At 45.4% G+C, this 17,243-nt stretch overlaps 1 protein-coding gene across 1 annotated transcript in view; it reads left to right on the top strand.

The window, feature by feature from the left end:
* Nucleotides 1–17,243, top strand: part of SUSD1 (sushi domain containing 1) — a gene marked incomplete at its 3' end in the record, with an annotated part of 114,092 nt that overhangs the window by 21,078 nt on the left and 75,771 nt on the right. The window contains exons 4-5 of the mRNA XM_080940173.1: nt 2,416–2,568; nt 3,221–3,403. Of these exons, the coding sequence (XP_080796299.1) occupies nt 2,416–2,568; nt 3,221–3,403 (336 nt within the window). The remainder of the gene's footprint in view (nt 1–2,415; nt 2,569–3,220; nt 3,404–17,243) is intronic.

Consider the following 17,243-nt stretch of genomic DNA (forward strand, 5'->3'; position numbering starts at 1 on the left):
GCCCCTGCACCTGCCACACTGTCCTCCGCTTATAGGCTGCAGGGAATACATGCTTGCCTGGGCCTAGATTTTTTTTTTTTTTTAAAGTCTCCAGTGACTTGTTTTATAGCCTGAATTTCAGTTTAGAACTTGTATTTGGTTCATTATATTTTGCAGCTTTAACTGTCAAATTCAGGGCCTGGTGCACGTCAGGGCAAGTGTGTCTCACCACTTAGTGAACGTATTTATAATTTTTGAGACAGGATCTTACTAAGTGTACCCTGGGCTGGCCTGAAACTCATTAGTTAGAACAGTTTGGCCTCAAATGCATACAGATACACCTGCCTCTGCCTCCTGAGTCCTGAGTTTAAAGGTATGTAACACCATGTTAGGGTTTTCTTTAATTCACTGGTTTGTATTTCTGTGTGCATGTGTATGTGCAAATGTGTGTGTGTGTGCATGTGTGTGCCTACTTATCTCTACATGTACCATGTTTACATGATGTCCTCAGAAGCCGGACAAGAGCACTGGAACAACTTACAGAATTTTCTGTAATTTCCTGCTGTAGGAGCCGAACCCAGGTCCTCTGCAACCGAAGCATCCTTAACCATTTCCTAGTCTCTCCAGCACCAGCCTTGGGGTTTTTGAGAGAGAGTCTTGTTTTCCAGCTGGTCCAAGCTGGTCCAAGCTCAAAGCTTCCTGCCCCAGCCTCCCAAGTGCTGGGGTTACAGGACCTCATCCCCATGGACAACTCATTCAGACTTAAACTCAGTCTGAAAGCATCCTTAATTTGAAGTATCTGAAGTTGTTAGTGTGTGTGTGTGTGTGTGTGTGTGTGTGATTGTGTGTATGTATGTGTGTGCTTATGTGTGTGTATGTGTTTGTGTGTGTGCTTGTGTGTTTGTGTGTGTATGTGTGTGTATGCTTGTGTGTGTGCTTGTGTGTGTTTGTGTGTATGTATGTGTGTGCGCTTATGTGTGTGTGTATGTTTGTGTGTGTGCTTGTGTGTGTTTGTGTGTATGTATGTGTGTGTGTTTGTGTGTGTGCTTGTGTGTGTTTGTATTTCTGTGTGTGCTTGTGTTTGTATGGTGTGTATGTTTTGAGTGAGTGTGTGTGTGTGTGTGTGTGTGTGGTAGTTTTACACCTTTTACCCAGATTCCTATGTACACTAGGTAAAAGCTCTACCACTAGTCGGCATTCCCCAACACTACAGTTGGTTTTGTTTGAGACAGAGTCTTATTTCACAGTGCAGGCTAGCCTAAATCTCCTGCCTCACACATGCTGAATCACACGTGTGCACCAGCATGCCTGGCTTTGTAGTCCAATATTTATAGCAAAGCTTACATTTTAAAATTATTTTATTTTTATCTATGTGTGTTGGTACTTTGGCTGTAGGTATATGTGTGCACCACTTGTGTGTCTGGAGCCCATGGACAACAGAAGACAGTGATGGATCCCTGGACTGGAGTTAGAGATCATTGTAAACCACCATGTGGGAGCTGGGACTGGAACACAGCTCCTCTGACAGCATAGTCAGTGCTCTGAACCGCTGAGCCATCTCTTCCTCCCTAGCTTTTTAATGGTGTGTGTGTGTCTGTGTGTGTATGTCTGTGTGTGTGTCTGTGTGTGTGTCTGTGTGTGTATGTCTGTGTGTGTGTCTGTGTGTGTATGTCTGTGTGTGTGTCTCTGTGTGTGTCTATGTGTGAATGTTTGTGTGTGTGTCTGTGTGTGTGTGTCTGTGTGTGTGTGTCTGTGTGTGTGTCTGTGTGTGTGTGTCTGTGTGTGTGTCTGTGTGTGTATGTCTGTGTGTGTGTCTGTGTGTGTATGTCTGTGTGTGTGTCTCTGTGTGTGTCTATGTGTGAATGTTTGTGTGTGTGTCTGTGTGTGTGTGTCTGTGTGTGTGTGTCTCTGTGTGTATGTCTGTGTGTGTATGTCTGTGTGTGTGTCTGTGTGTCTATGTGTGAATGTCTGTGTGTGTGTCTGTGTGTGTCTATGTGTGAAAGTCTGGGTGTGTGTCTGTGTGTATGTCTGTGTGTGTGTCTGTGTGTGTCTATGTGTGTATGTCTGTGTGTGTGTCTGTGTCTGTGTGTGTCTGTGTGTCTGTGTATGCGTGTCTGTGTGTATGTGTGAGTGTGTGCTGGGCATTGAAACAAGTCCCATTTTGTTGGGGGTCAGGGAATTAGGAACGTTTTTCATTTTTGTTTTTCATCTCAGAACACACTGGCAATTGTTTATTGACCATATCCTATGCTTTCTGTGTTTTGTGGTATGAAGAATTTATATGGGAAACCTATAGGGAGCAAAATGAAATTATAATACAATCACAGGCAATCGCACGCATTTCTTTGGGTGGATGGACAGCATAAAGCCAGGCGGCCACAGCATCCTCTTCTCTGTTTTTCTCTCTTCTTTTTACACTTTGGGATGGGTCTGAAGACATAGATGAGTGTGAAGATTCTGGCCTGTGCAGACATGGAGGTCGGTGTGTCAACACTCCTGGGAGCTTTGAATGCTACTGCACGGAAGGGTATGTGGCAATGCACGGGCCTGAGCCTTTCCACCCACGCACGGATGCCACAGCATGCACAGGTGGGTGTCTGCCGGGTCACCAGTCCCTGAAGGTGAGATTTGGTCTTCCCGTGTTCTGATGTTTATAGGTCTTCACTGGAAGTGTGAGTGTGCATTGCCTTCGTATAGTTTTATGGAATAAAATTCATGACCCAATCAAGGTAAACAAGCCCGGCAGTGGTGAAACACACCCCTAATTCCAGCACTCAGGAGGCAGGTGGATTTCTGTGAATTTGAGGCCAGCCTGGTCTACAGATTGACTTCAAGGACATCTGAGGCTACACAGAGAAATCCTGTGTGTGTGGGGGGGGGGTGGGGGGGATGCTAAACATGAGGAGTTAGATATTTTGGTATCAAGTGTTGCCTGTTAGTTCTGGTAAGAAGCCAGCATCTCCAAAGTGACTTTGGAAATTAAGGAAGTGCACTTAATTTAAGGGAGTTTGCATCAGATTTGTGCTTCACTGGACAAGGCATCTCTTTAATGAGCACGAATCTGAGCCGATGGCTAAACTCTGTTTTGTGCACGTGTAGATGCTGCTGTGCGTGGAGTGTCAGTAGCACAGTAAAGATGCACGGGACCTGGGGTGTGAGGCACAGGGTATGGGGTGAAGGGATGGTGGATCCTGAAAACTTGCATGTATGAAGTAAAGAAGGTGACACGGTTTGTTTTCAGAAATAGACTGTGGCTTCCCTCCTGAAGTTCCTGGGGCCTACATCGTGGGAAGCTACAGGTCCACGCTGGGCGGCCAAGCCCTTTACAGCTGCAAGGAAGGGTTTCTCAGCAGCGTCTCGGGGGACAGCGTTTCAAGATGCACAGCTCTGGGTGTGTGGGAATCTCCAAAGTTACACTGCCAAGGTGGGTTTTTAAAAGCCTCAGCTTTCTGCTTATAGTGCCCCTAGGCTGCTGTTTTCAGTTTCCCTTTGGGATAGTAAATGCATTCAGTATATCCGATATGTCGTATTTGTTTCTGGCAGGGTTTGGTTTTGCTAGTATTTTTCAGGGTCTGTGTCTTAGTGTCTGCAAACAATGACCCTACCTTTTGTTCTGCATTTATAAAACTTTTCTCTTACAGGATCTGGGCTAGTGTTTCCAGAATGAAAACCTGAGCAATGGTGTTAACGTTGAATTTTTTTTTTAAATCTTATTTCTGATTTGTATGGAAATGATTCTGACTTTCCAACATGAATTCAGCTTTTTAAAAAATATAAATTTACCTTTATGTGTATATGTGTATGTATGCATTCACACAGTTTTGTGTGTGTGTGTGTGTGTGTGTGTGTACACATTGCACAATGTGTGTGTAGAGGTCAAAAGACAATTTGATGGAGTCAGTTTTCTCCTTCCCTCATGTGAGTCCCAGAGATCCAGCTGAGGTCATCAGGATTGTCAGCGAGTGCCTTTTACCCACTGTGTGCTCTTATCCTCTGAGCCATCAGAGGGTAAGGCTGCGATCTCAGCCCTTTGATGTGTGGACACCGACTATTTAAGTACTATATGTACCTCTGTGTGCCACGTACACGCTCAGCAAGTTCCCTGAAAGTGACTATTTAGTCTTCAGGTGATCCCTGTGTACAGACACTCAGGTGAGGTACCGCCCTCCTCCAGCCTCCGGGTTAACTTGTTTAAGGTCCCACAGTCAGGGGCAGAATGGAATGAGAGGTCAGAGATGCCTTTCAGTCACTCCGCTGTTTGCTTTGTTGTTTACTGTTGTGATTATTTTTGTACTTTTTACTTTAGTGTCTCTGGTGATGTCCAATTCAACAGTTCCCTGGTTTCCCAATAATCTTAAAGAAGTGTCCGTGCATGTTCCTGTCACTAGTTTGTTTGTTTTTAAACCAGACACTGTTTATCTCTAATCATGCCCTTTAAGTATGTAAGGTGACTGTATATTTCGACATTAAGGTGACGCTGTACATTTTCTTTTAATCAGTAATGTGACTTTCACTAGTATAGTTCCTGACAATGATTGTTGTCCCTGGGACGGGCTATTTTTGAATCTTTGGCTTCTTATTACTGTAATTGGGATTGTATTTGCTAAATACTACTTAGAATTCTTCACGGATACCCAAAGGGACGCCATTTTTGTTATATTTAGTATCAATGGTATTCTGAACTTAAAAATATCAAAGCATTTTTTCCCCTTGCTCTGTAGGATTTTTAAAGATTTGGGAGATTTCACTTGGAAAACCATCTGGATGTGACACTTTTGGGCATATTTTAGCCCTTGAAGTATTTTTAAAACTCTGATTTTTAAGGATCATCTCTGTGGGTAACAATTCTGGGTAGTCTTTGGCTTACATACTTTCTAGATGGAAGGGACTTTTGACATATATTTAAAAAGTAACCACAATGGTTAATATGGTTCTAGAATCATCAAGGAGATAAGGTTCTGACTGTGTCTGTGAGGGACTTTGCTAGGTCAGGGTCATTGAAGCACGTGACTCACCTCAACTCTCAGGAGCAGCATTCCAGAGGCTGGGGGCTTGGGTTAATGGGGACTAACATCCACTGCTTCTTCCTTCCTGACTGTGGATACAGTGTGACCAGCTACCCCCACCCCGACCACACCCACACTCACACCCACACCTCCTGCTGCCATGCGCCTACCTGGATGGGCTGTATTCCTTCACACCAGGAGACAAAATCAACCTTCTCTTTCCTTAAGTTGTTTTCACCAGATGTTTTATCACAACAACAAGAAAAATATCTGATACAGTAGCAATGTAAGAAGAAAATCTTAATTTTCATTGAATTTATTGCATGGCTAAGTTGATCTTGATGCTGTTTTGACTTACTGGGGTTCCAAACATGTTTAGATACGTTTTTATCATTCTCAGAGTTAAGGACAATTGTGACATGCCTTTAATCCCAGTCTTGAGAAACAAACAAACAAAAAGTTATACGGGTACATTTGAGTTATTAGAGTATCTTTCAGTGGATCAATTCTTTCCCTTCACCCACCTACAACATCTATTTTATTTCCCTTTCTGAGAAAGACCACCCATCCTCCCTGGACCCTCCTTGTCACTAGGCTTCTCTGGGTCTGTGGATGGTGCCCTGTACTTTATGACTAATATGCTCTTCTTTGTGAGTACATACTATGTCTGGTCCTTTTGGGTCTGGGTTACCTCACTCAGGATGATGTTTTCTAATTCCATCCATTTGCCTGAAAAATTCATGATGTCCTTGTTTTTAATAGTGAATAGTGTTCTGTCGTGTAAATGAGCCACATTTTTTTTTTTCCGTATTCATTCTTCAATCGAGGGACATCTTGATTGTTTCTAATTTCTGGCTGTCATAAATAAAGCTGCTACAAACACGGTGGAGCATGCGTCCCTGTGGGATGGTGGAGCATCTTTTGGATATAAGCCCAGGAATGGTATAGCTGGGTCTTCAGGTAGAACTATTCCCAATTTTCTGAGAAACTGCTGAATTGATTTCCAGAGTGGTTGTACAAGTTTGCACTCCCACCAACAATGGAGGAGTGTTCCCCTTGCTCTACATCCTCACCAGCATGTGCTGTCCCTTGAGTTTTTTGTTTTTAGCTATTTTCATTGGTGTTAAAAAAAAAACACACACAGGTAAATGGGGGCTGGGCAGATGGCTCAGCAGTTAAGTGCATGAGCTGCTCTTGTGGAGGACCCAAATCCAGTTCCCAGGGTCAACATCAAGTGGTTCAGAATAGCCTGTCACTCTCTCTCCAGGGGACCCCACCCTTCTGTCCCTAATGGACACTTGTACAGACACACACCCATATACATAATTAAAATGAATAGTAAAGAATGGGGACATGATCTGAATACGTGTTTCTCAACTACCACATAGGCTAATTATCTCACTGTTTGGTATACACCCAAAGAAAATGGAGTCAGGAAATCAAAGAGACACCTGCATGCACATTCCTAATACAGCCACGCTCCCAACAAGTAGCCAAGACATACTCAGTACTGGTGTCCATCAGCAAATGAACAGAATGTTGTGTGTACAATTATACAGTGGACTATTGCACAGTCATAAAAAGAAGCCAAGGCTGCCATTTGTACCAACATGAACAGGAGTCAGGATGCTGTTGGGTGGGATGAGCCAGGTGCATTAAGCCAAACACTGTATAGTCTCACTTACATGATGAAGCTGAGAAGTTCACCTCAGGCCAGGGAAATGGCTCAACAGGTAAAGGTATTTACTACCAAGCCAGACAACCTGAGTTTGACCCCCCCAAGATCTACATGGTAGAAAAAGAAAACCTACTCTTGCAAGCAGCCCTCTGACTTCCATGTGGTGTCATCACACACACACCCACAGGCACATACATATACATACACACATGCACGAACACACACAAACACCCAAACACATACACAAACACATACACACACATCCACATACAAACACAAATGCATATATATATATATATATATATCTTTGCATTCACCATATTTACCTCCCCACTCCTTTTTACAAATTTCTCCTAGACCCTTTCCCTTTCTCCAGTTGTTACGCCCAAGTCTCATGGACCCCGAAGACCCCCAAGGAGCCAATTCCAATACAAACACATAAGGGTCTTTATCACGAGGTTGAGAACAAGGTCTCTCACTGACCCAGTGAGAGCCTGGAGTCCAGGGGTGCAGGGTACTTATTGTGGTTACAGCAAGCTTGGGAAATTACTGTATGGGTCAGCAAGTTGATGTTTGAAAATCTGCATTTCTGGAGTGAGCTGCAGGAACTGCGCATGGGGGCTAAACCACCTGACAAACAGGATGGTTAAGTCATCTATTCTCTGCAGGATGTCTTAAGTTATCTCTGTGTACCTCGACCCTGCTATTGGGACGTTGGCTCCAATGGATTTTGTGCTTTTCTTCCTGGAATTGGAGTTTAGCCCCTGGTCTCACACAAAATGAAGTTTCCTAAAAACCAGAGTTGAATGTGCTTTGCGCTGTCTCCTTTCTGACCTTGCGTCCTCTTTCTAAACATAAGCCACTCTGTCCATTTTGTGTTGCTCATGGACGTGGGTGTGGGTCATCCTCTGGACAGTAGTCAACATACCAGGGACCAGACCCTTAAAGAAAACGCATCCTTTCTTCCCGAGACACTGTCAGGGAGTTGTCCACTGACAACTCCTGAGCACTGTGAACCTCTTCTTGCTCAGGGCTAGAATGTTGACTGGCTTGATCTTATGTCGGTCTTGTGCAGACAGCCACAGCTGTGACTTTGGGGTCCAGTGGTCCTGTCATGTCCGGAAGGCAGTGTGCTGCTCCGGTTTTCACTCTCTCTGCCTCCCTTTCTGCTGTGGCTCCTGGGCCTTGGGATGGGGAGTGTATAAAGTGTCTACTGACTTACGTGTTGCTTATGTGGGCCATCCATCCATTGTCTCTCATGTTTACCTGAAACTTACTGATTCATCTTCGCCACCCAGCCCCAGGGATTACCTCTCTCTGCCCTCCCCATCACTAAAATCACAAGAATTACAGGTCTTCACCATCATGCCTGGTGTGTGTGTGTGTGTGTGTGTGTGTGTGTGTGTGTGTTTATACACCAGATGTCAGCCCCACGTAACATTCCTCAGTAGCCATCCACTTCTCTCTCTCTCTCTCTCTCTCTCTCTCTCTCTCTCTCAATTCAGAATCTCTCTCTGGGACCTGGGGCTTTCAGTGAGCCCCCGATAGCCATCCATCTCTGTCCCCCCAGCACGGGGATGACAAACACATATTACTGTGCCTTGGGGAGCAAACTCAGGCTCTGTATGCACAGCAAGTGCTTTGCTGTGAAGATAGCTGACTGAGCTATCTTCCATAGTTTACAGCAATTCTTTAAACATCTTAAAATTTCTTCGGTGGGAGGGTGTAATTTTTAAAACAACCAGAAAATAGGAATTCGAAGGTTCCTTCGTAAGGAATAGCCAAATGTTTAGGGATATGGGAATGCTAAGTACTCTGATGTGACCATGAGACACTTTGTGTCTATGTATAAAGTTAGCAGTCTGTACTCAAGTAGCAAATACGGCTATGGGTCAAGTGAAAAGAAAAAAAAAACACGGCCAGTGGCATATCTAAAACCTGGGATTTATGTAGCGAACTCTGTGATGCAGTTTGTCTGGACCAACAGTAGAGGAAGCTAATTTAGAGAGAGCTTCTTCCCTTCCCTGGGGCATTGTTATTTAAAGAATCATATCTCCTCTTCTGTCACCACACGGCCCCAGCACAAGGTCCCTTCTCACTGTGTCTTCCCCCTTGAAGCACCCGCCTTCCTTACATACCCTTCTGCCTTCTCTGGGCTTCCAAATCTTGGCCATGTGCCAGATGACACTGTATTTTTAGTCGTTTTCTGAAGCTACAGGGATTGGGAATCCCACCAAACACACCCTGGGACTGTGAAGTTGGCTGCTACGGCGCAGGGTGGCTGTGAAGGGGGCAGCTGTTGTGACAGGCAGTGGCTTTGGGGATTGATGATGGAATTCCTCCATCAGAAGGAATCGTTGATAGACAGTGTTTGTCTTGTCTTCTCCTAGTCACTGTATCCTCTGTCGTGGGGCCCAAGAGGGAGACCTCCATTCCTTTTGGACTTGAAATGGTAACAGGAAGTGAGGAGGCCTAAAAGCTTCCAACGGCAGATGCTCCTGTGGTCCCCCTTCCAACTCAGGTGACTGTGTCCAAGTGCCTGACACACATTTCCATTAATCAGCAGACAAGAGAATTGCCCGCCTGAACTTCGCATAAGCTTTATTTTTGGTTGGTTGTTTTGTTTTTTAAATTTTTTCAGAGAAGGTGTAAGCTGTCCAGGGCAGGTTAAAGAAATTATTATTATTTTTTTTAATTTCAAGCCAGTGATGAACAGAGAGGAGGGAATTGCTCTGACTGGGTGTCCTAGGGTCTCTGTTACTGGGAGGAAACCATGACCAAAAGCAAGCTAGCAAGGAAAGGGTTTTATTTGGCTTCTGCTTCTACATCACTGTTCAGCACTGATCAGGGCAGGAACTCAAGCACGGCAGGAACCCAAAGGCAGGAACTGATGCAAAGGCCATGGAGGGGTGCTGCTCCTGGCTTGCTCAGCTTCCTTTATAGACACCAAGACCACCAGCATAGGGATGGAACCACCCACAATGGGCTGGGCCCTCCCCCATCAATCACTAAGAAAAAGGCCTATAGGCTTGCCTGATCATATAGCATTTTCTCGATCAAGGTTCCCTTCTCCTAGATGGCTGCAGCTTGTGTCAAGTTGATATAAAATTAGCTAGATAAAGCCAGAACACTGCGTCAACTATCTAGAGTCCGGGGCTCTGGTTATATGTGCTAGATACTGGACTGAGACTCAAGAGAAGCTAGTTCACCAGCATTGTCCTGTTAGGGACAGAAATGATGATTATGTGGTATGTGTGTGTGTGTGTGTGTGTGTGTGTGTGAGAGAGAGAGAGAGAGAGAGAGAGAGAGAGAGAGAGAGAGAGAGAGAGAGAGAGAGAGAACAATGCCCTGGATTCAGTTCCTGTAATCCTGAGAGGTGAGGCCAGCCTGGGCTGTGTAGTGAGACCCTGCCTCCAAACAGAAGACACATCGTATGCTTACTCTGCCCTCCCCACATTTCGAGGGCAGGGGGTGGGAGGGTCAAAGCATAGCAAAACAAAACACATTCTAAAGTGTAAGTCGTATAATTCTCTTCTCTACATAAGACTGTTAAAACATCTAAATGACCTCAGACTTTAGAAAGAAATCCAACTCCTAACCGTGGCCTCTGAATACACGTGTTCTGATTAGCCTCCCCATCTGTTCCTGTCTCCTTCCCATCCCTATCACAGTGAAGAGTTCCCATCTTGACTAAGTCCTTGCATAAATCAGAACACAGATCAGTACGTTTACGTAAGAGGCAGCAGGTGACCTTCCCGGTGTGGCTGCTCCTGAGTGGAAGGAATTTTCTTTGTGTGTTTGAGAGTTCTTGTTCTTACTGTTGCACAGTCTGGTCTTGAACTCTTGGCCCCAAGAACTCCCGGCACAGCCTCCTGGGTAGCAGGGTAATGGCAGGCCTGTACAACTGTTCTGGGATTTGGAAAGGATTCTGAGACTACATCCGGACTTAGCCTGGGAAGTGCTCTCCTTGTTACCGGTTCCCAGCAGCAGCACATTTGGTGTTTATGGACTGTGCTCAGCCCATGGGAAGTTTAGTTCATTTGGAATATTTTTCTGGTATCTTACTGTATAGTAATTAAAAAAAAAAAAACATTTCAGTAAGCTATATTGCCTTTCTTCCTTTTAAATCCATTTAAAAAGTATCATTGCTAAGTAGATGCTGTTAAGATATGACTCTCTATTTTGGATGCCCCTGACTGTGCCAGCTGACCTCTGAGTTTGCTCCTGAGACTCATTGCTAAGAGTAGGAAATGAGAGCTTTTCAGACTGAGAGACCGCTGTGACTTTTGGGTCAACCACTTGCTGGAAGCGCTCTCGTTTCCTAATATAGAAGGGGTGAGTCTCTGCTATACTTTTCCCCTCTGACATCCTATGAAGTAAGTTTTCGTGAGAAAATGGTGGTACTGTGCCTGCCCACTTCAGAGTTGCTACTGGATTAATGTTGCTCACAAACCAGAGGGTCATTCTCCAGTACCCCCGAGTGTGTGTGTGTGTGTGTGTGTGTGTGGTGTGTATGTGCTGTGTGTGGGTGCATGTATGTGGTGTGTGTGTGTGTGTGGTGTGTATGTGTGTGGGGGGTATGTGTGTGTGGTGTGTATGTATGTGTGTGGTGTGTGTGTGTATGTGGTATGTGTGTGTGTGTGTGTGTGTGTCTGTGGTGTGTATGTGGTATGTGTGGTATGTATGTGGTGTGTGTGTGTCTGTGGTGTGTATGTGGTGTGTGTGGTGTGTATGTGGTGTGTGTGTCTGTGGTGTGTATGTGGTGTGTGTGTGTCTGTGGTGTGTATGTGGTGTGTGTGTGTGGTGTGTGTGTGTGGTGTGTGTGTGGTGTATATGTGGTGTGTGTGTGTGTGTGGTGTATGTGGTGTGCGTGTGTATGTGTGTCTGTGTTGCTTTGGTATATATGTGTTCATATGTTTATGCAGGAATGCATTTATTGAGGCTCAAGATTGATGTTAGGTGACTTCCTTGATTGCCCACCACCTTATACATTCTTATACATTGAGACAGGTATCCCAAGGAAACCTGGTTAGCTGGCCCGCTCCGGGATTACTTGGATTGCTGGGGTGGGCACACCACCCTTACCAGGCCTTTTTGTATAGGTCCTGGAGATCCAGACTCTTGAACCCCCTTCCTAGCCAGCCTAGGGCACAGTCTTATTGGAAACTGAGGCTGGCCTCAAATTCAGAGGTGTCCTTGTATAGAGCTGGTTTCAAAGTTCCTGTTTGTCTGCATTAGCCTCCTTATTGCCTGGTTACAGGCATGTGCCACTGGCTATATTTTTAATTATGTAGCCCTGGCTGTCTTGGGACTCACTGTGTAGATCAGTCTGGCCTTGAACTCACAGAGATCGTCCTGCCTCTGCCTCCTGAGTGCTGGGATTTAAGGCGTGCACCACCTTGCCTGGCTAGGTGTGAAATTTTTCTCTCTTCACTTTGCCTCAGTTAGTCATTGTCAAGCTGTAGAGTCTGTTTTATAATGGGAATATTAAAGTGAGGCTCTAATGTCCTTCGAGAAGAGAAACATCCACGTGCCGGATGGGATGCTTGGTGGTGGCGTGAAAGCCTTGAGGCCAGTCAACACCTCTGCAAACAGAAGACCCTGCCAAGCCTGCTGATAAACCCCCATCCTCAGTCAGGCCTTCACTGGTCCTGTTCCCACTGCAGCTTCTGAAGTGCTTCAGTTCTAACTGTTTCCAAACTAAACGCTAGTTGTTGACAGTAAGTACCATTGGGCAAAATGGAATTTTTTTTTTCTTTCTCCCAAACGAGCTCGCTCGGTGAACAGGAGCTGGAGGAAATGTATTGCTTTGTCAGGGCTAAAGCTGACAGAAGACGTTACAAAATACACCAAAAAGTAATTTCTATCTTCCTCCTGCCTTAAGGACAAGTGGCCTTTAGGGTGCTAATGAACTCATTAGCTTAGTTAGAGCAGCTAATAAGCTACCGTGCACAGAGAGTCTTGTGGCACAGAATCGTTCTCCTGTTTTCCTCTAACACTTACAATGACATTTGTTAAATCCAACTCACCCCATAGTGAGACATTATATCCCAACCCCCCAACCCAGTGATTAACACAATGAGGTGCCCAAGCAGCCCCACAGGGAGGGTCTAACTACATGTAGCTAAATTCAGGACATGCTGGGCCGAGTGTGAAACCCGGCTGTCAGTTAGATTCCAGCTTCTTTGGCTGTACTGCTTACACACGGCCATAACAATCTTTATGCCCTCAATGGTGTTTGTAACTCGGACACACGTCTGCCAGGGATGTTTGAAAATATAGGATGATGGGCACAGCCCACAAAGTCTAGAGGCTGTGTTGGATTATCTAGTTTAAAATATAAGGGACATGTAGAGTCTGGGGTCAGGCTGCCTAGGTCACATGGCCCTTACGAGCCCCACATCCCACTGGTCTCCAAGTGCCTTGTAAACTTGATTCGATCCCAAACATGACAGAACCATTTCTATTTGTTGCTGGTAAAGATGAAAACCCACTTTAATGGCATTTTTTTTCTTTTAGTATACTCACTCATTTCTGCTCTTGCGTAGAGTTTTGTATGTATTTGGTTTTCTGAGACTTTTTGCAGGGGAGGGAGCTGGAGTCATTGTAATGTCTCTACTACCCATCCTCCTGGGGACTGGCAAGTCACCTGCCATCATTTAAAGGCACTCTCGGTCGCTCTCTTTGCTTTCTTGGCTTATTATTTATTGATCTGTACACAGTCGTCGGCGAAGCTTCTATCACCCTGCTGTTTCCGACATCAATCCCCATCATCAGTGTTTATAATGAAACAGCGGCCGATGTGAGCAACATGGCCGTGCAGACGGTTTTGAATTAGATGCTGCAGACTGCCTATTCCGTTCATCGGACATATCTCCTTCTGGACTATTTCCGTGAGTAGGAAGACCACCACACCTCAGTAGAAGACATGATTTCCGCTGCCAGTGTGGCCTTTGGAACGTCCACGGCACATCCCCCACTGGGGAGACCTGTTTCGAAGTTGATTATTCAAATAAAATGGTAGACAATGGGAGACTTAGGGAAAATTCCCAGCCACATTCATAATTAGTTGACTGTATTTCTGGTGCAGGTTCAGGCGTTGTTATTTAATAACGTAATTAGCCAGAGAAACATGCGCTTTAATGAACAGCCCCATGCATATGCCATACAAATTTGTGTTTTTAAGTCTTTCTTTCCTTTGCATATAAACGGTCTTAATGTTTAGTTCCTTGCCATAGTAGGGGCTATGGAAGGTTTTAATATAGATTTGTGTCTTTATTGTTGAATTGGTCGTTAATAGGGATGATCTCAAACTTGGGGATGTCTGTGGCAGGGGAACATGTTCCAGGCAAGACCCAGCATCAGCTACAAAGTGTCAAGGGGTTACTGTGTTGCATGGCTTTCCTTGGGGACATACAAACAAATACCTGTTTACCCCACATAAAGCACCCATGACAGAGCAAAGAAATGGTTCCATCCAAGTCCAGATGAACCAGAGTTCTGCTTTGCTTTTTAGAGCACACTAGGGCTGTGACGTACAGGAGTATGGGTGACTCAAAGGCAGTTGCATCAGAAGAAGAAAACCTCACTGCAGCATAGGTGACAACTCGGGAAAACTGAGTCCTGCCTAATTTGCAGACCACTCCACTGAGAAGTCTGCTGTTAACAGCAACATACCCGTTTATGTGAGCCTGGGCAGGGGGCCTCCTGGGTCTTGTTGCGTTATCCTTTTCAACCCGATCGCCAGTTTGTTGCATTTTCCTCTTCAACCCAAATAAATCCATTCAATGAAAACATGACTCAGTGATTAGGAAAACAAACCGGTCTATTTTGGGCAGATTTACCACTACACTCTCTATTCCCCTCCTAAGAAATCCCTCTCACTTGACAGGAACAGTCCTCCTGTTCCCCAACCCTTCTCCCCTCCTTCTCCCCAGCCTCCTCCTCTTCCTCCCTCTCCCTGACTCCTCCTCTTCCGTTTCCTCTCCTTTTTCCCACCTCCTCTCCCTGTCTATCACGTATTGCCTTTTTCCAAGCTTCCTGTCAGCCACCTAGAGGGAGCGCTTCAGTTTCAATTGGGAGGTGACCAACACACCGCTCCAGTGTAGACACACGGCTCTCTGTGGTTGGGAGGTCTGTTCCTAGTGCCCTCTCAGTCTGGGAAATGTCTCATCGACAAGACTGGACTGAGAGGGTTGTCGTGGAGACCTTGTGGTCTGATCTGAATGCATCTTCATGTGATTTCATCTTAAGGGTTAGCTACCCTGTCAGGTCGGTCCTATTCAGGGCCTCGTGTGAACTCCTTCATTGTTAGGATTTAAAGATCCCAAATTTAAATGGATGTCACAAAGTGCAGCGCCTCCGTCTTTTGCTAGTATTGTGGCTTCGGAATATATTTTAAGCTCTAAGAAACTTCATGTTCTTATTCATAAGCACCATGTTAAAAGAAACCATCTACCCTACATTGATTTTCTGTGAGGATAAATGTGCTGGCATAAATCAAGGAGGTTGCTTATGTGTGGTGGGGTTTCTGCGGATGCTGTTGTTACCTGTGAATGTGGTGGGGTTTCTGCGGATGCTGTTGTTACCTGTGAATGTGGTGGGGTTTCTGCGGATGCTGTTGTTACCTGTGAATGTGGTGGGGTTTCTGCGGATGCTGTTGTTACCTGTGAATGTGGTGGGGTTTCTGCGGATGCTGTTGTTACCATACTATTGAGGCCACTGGCATATGACATACCCTTGACCATTCTCATACACCCCTGTGCTCCCCCCTTTTTAAATCTCTCCTCTCTCTGATGCATTGCCTTAGATAATCTCCCCTCTAGTTTTGCATCCTTAAAAAGAACAGGTTGTTCAAGTTATTCCTGACCCTCTATTGGAGGCTTCTTTTGTGTGTTGTTATAGCGTCTTACTTAATGTTCAACTTTTAGCCGAGTCTGAATTTTTCTCACGATGTTTTTGTCCATTGGCCCTCTAGGTTCTGTGAGAGCAACAACTTTGTCCATTCTGTTTACTGCTGTAGCAAACAGCACCAACTTGTTACTCAATAAATAGACGCATATAGAACAGATTATCACAGATCACCGGGGCGTGGGGGGGGGACTTTTATCACTCACAGCTCGATCAGTCACAAACGGAGCACTAGTCCTTGAGAAGGGTTCTTCTAGGGTTGAGGGAGAAAGTGCTTCTGGAAGACTAAGGCCAAGTGGAGAGGGAAATACTGGACGATTTCAGAGGCGGAGTAGCCATGGGTGAGCTCTGGGATATCCCATCGTTACTTCTATGACTTTGGATGTCTGATATCCACTTGAGACATCTCCACATGTACGATGGGACCATGATCCCTACTCTGGAGGGTAACCTTGAGTAGTGCCTGTTGTATCTTTGGGCCCTGTTGGAATTTGTGTGATGAATTTCATCCAGATTCTATTGTGGCGAGCTCCAGCCAGAAAAGCCAATATAGCAAGACAATGTAAGCACACACAAATACACACTCACACAAAGAGAGAGAGAGAGAGAGAGAGAGGTGGGGGGGGGGGAAGGGGAGAGAAAACGAGAGAGCAAAAAATACCACCCACAGGAAAAATCCAAACAAAAACCTCGCCTCAAATTCCAGCCGAAGACATACATCAAAACCAGCGTTTTGTAAAAATGTGGGTGTCCAAGTCCCTACTAAGTGCTACTGAGCCTGAAGAGTTACCTCTGGGTAGAGACACAGGTGGCCCTTGATAATTCTATTTAATATTTCTCAACCCAGTGAAATACTCGTCACAAGCAACTTCAAACAAGAGTGGTATCTCCTGGGTCATGTTTTGGGAGGTAGAGCCCATCGTGCGAGGAAGACATGCCACTCAAGAGCCTGTTTGGAGCAGCCGGAGATTGGGAGGGGAGTAGTTTGCTATATCCACAAAGGTGAGGAAGCAGAGAGTTTGGCCTAGAATCAGGACCAGTCTATGATGATACTCAAGGTCTGCTGCCCATATCACTCAGGAAGGCTTTGCATCCCAACATCTCTACACCTTTCCAAAACCGCACCACCAGCTAGAGACTGAGCTTTCAAGCACATTAACCTGTGGGAGACATCACACTGAAATCACAATATTCTACTCGTGGCCTCAGGAGGCCCATGATGACCCTCGCAGAATGAAAAATACATTTAGCCCAACTCCAAGAGCCTCGATAGTTTTAACGGTGTCAACACTGGTCAGAAGTATGAAGTCTTTTCTGAACTATAGGCGTACTCTCTGCTCTGAGGTCAAAACCCACACATGTATTTACGGTATACTGCAGCTAAGGGTAAATCTTCCCATCCCAAAGGGCGGAACTAGATGACAACAAGCAAAGGCTAGTCCAAAGACAGACGGAAAGCTCCAGTCTCTGAAGCTCTGTTCAGTGCTCAGGGCCTGTATTTGCATCATCAGGACTCCCAGGGCCTGGAGCAGTTCTGCCCTTACAGACCTGTTGCCTGAAGCACGTGTGTCCTTTCCCTTAGGCCAGCACAGGCACATTTCTGATGTTTCTTCCATAACCATCAGAGCTTCACACACAGCCCACTCAGGAGCCCCATTTAGAAAATTCAA

Source organism: Micromys minutus, assembly GCF_963924665.1.
Source record: "Micromys minutus genome assembly, chromosome: 28".
Classification (NCBI taxonomy): Eukaryota; Metazoa; Chordata; class Mammalia; order Rodentia; family Muridae; genus Micromys; species Micromys minutus.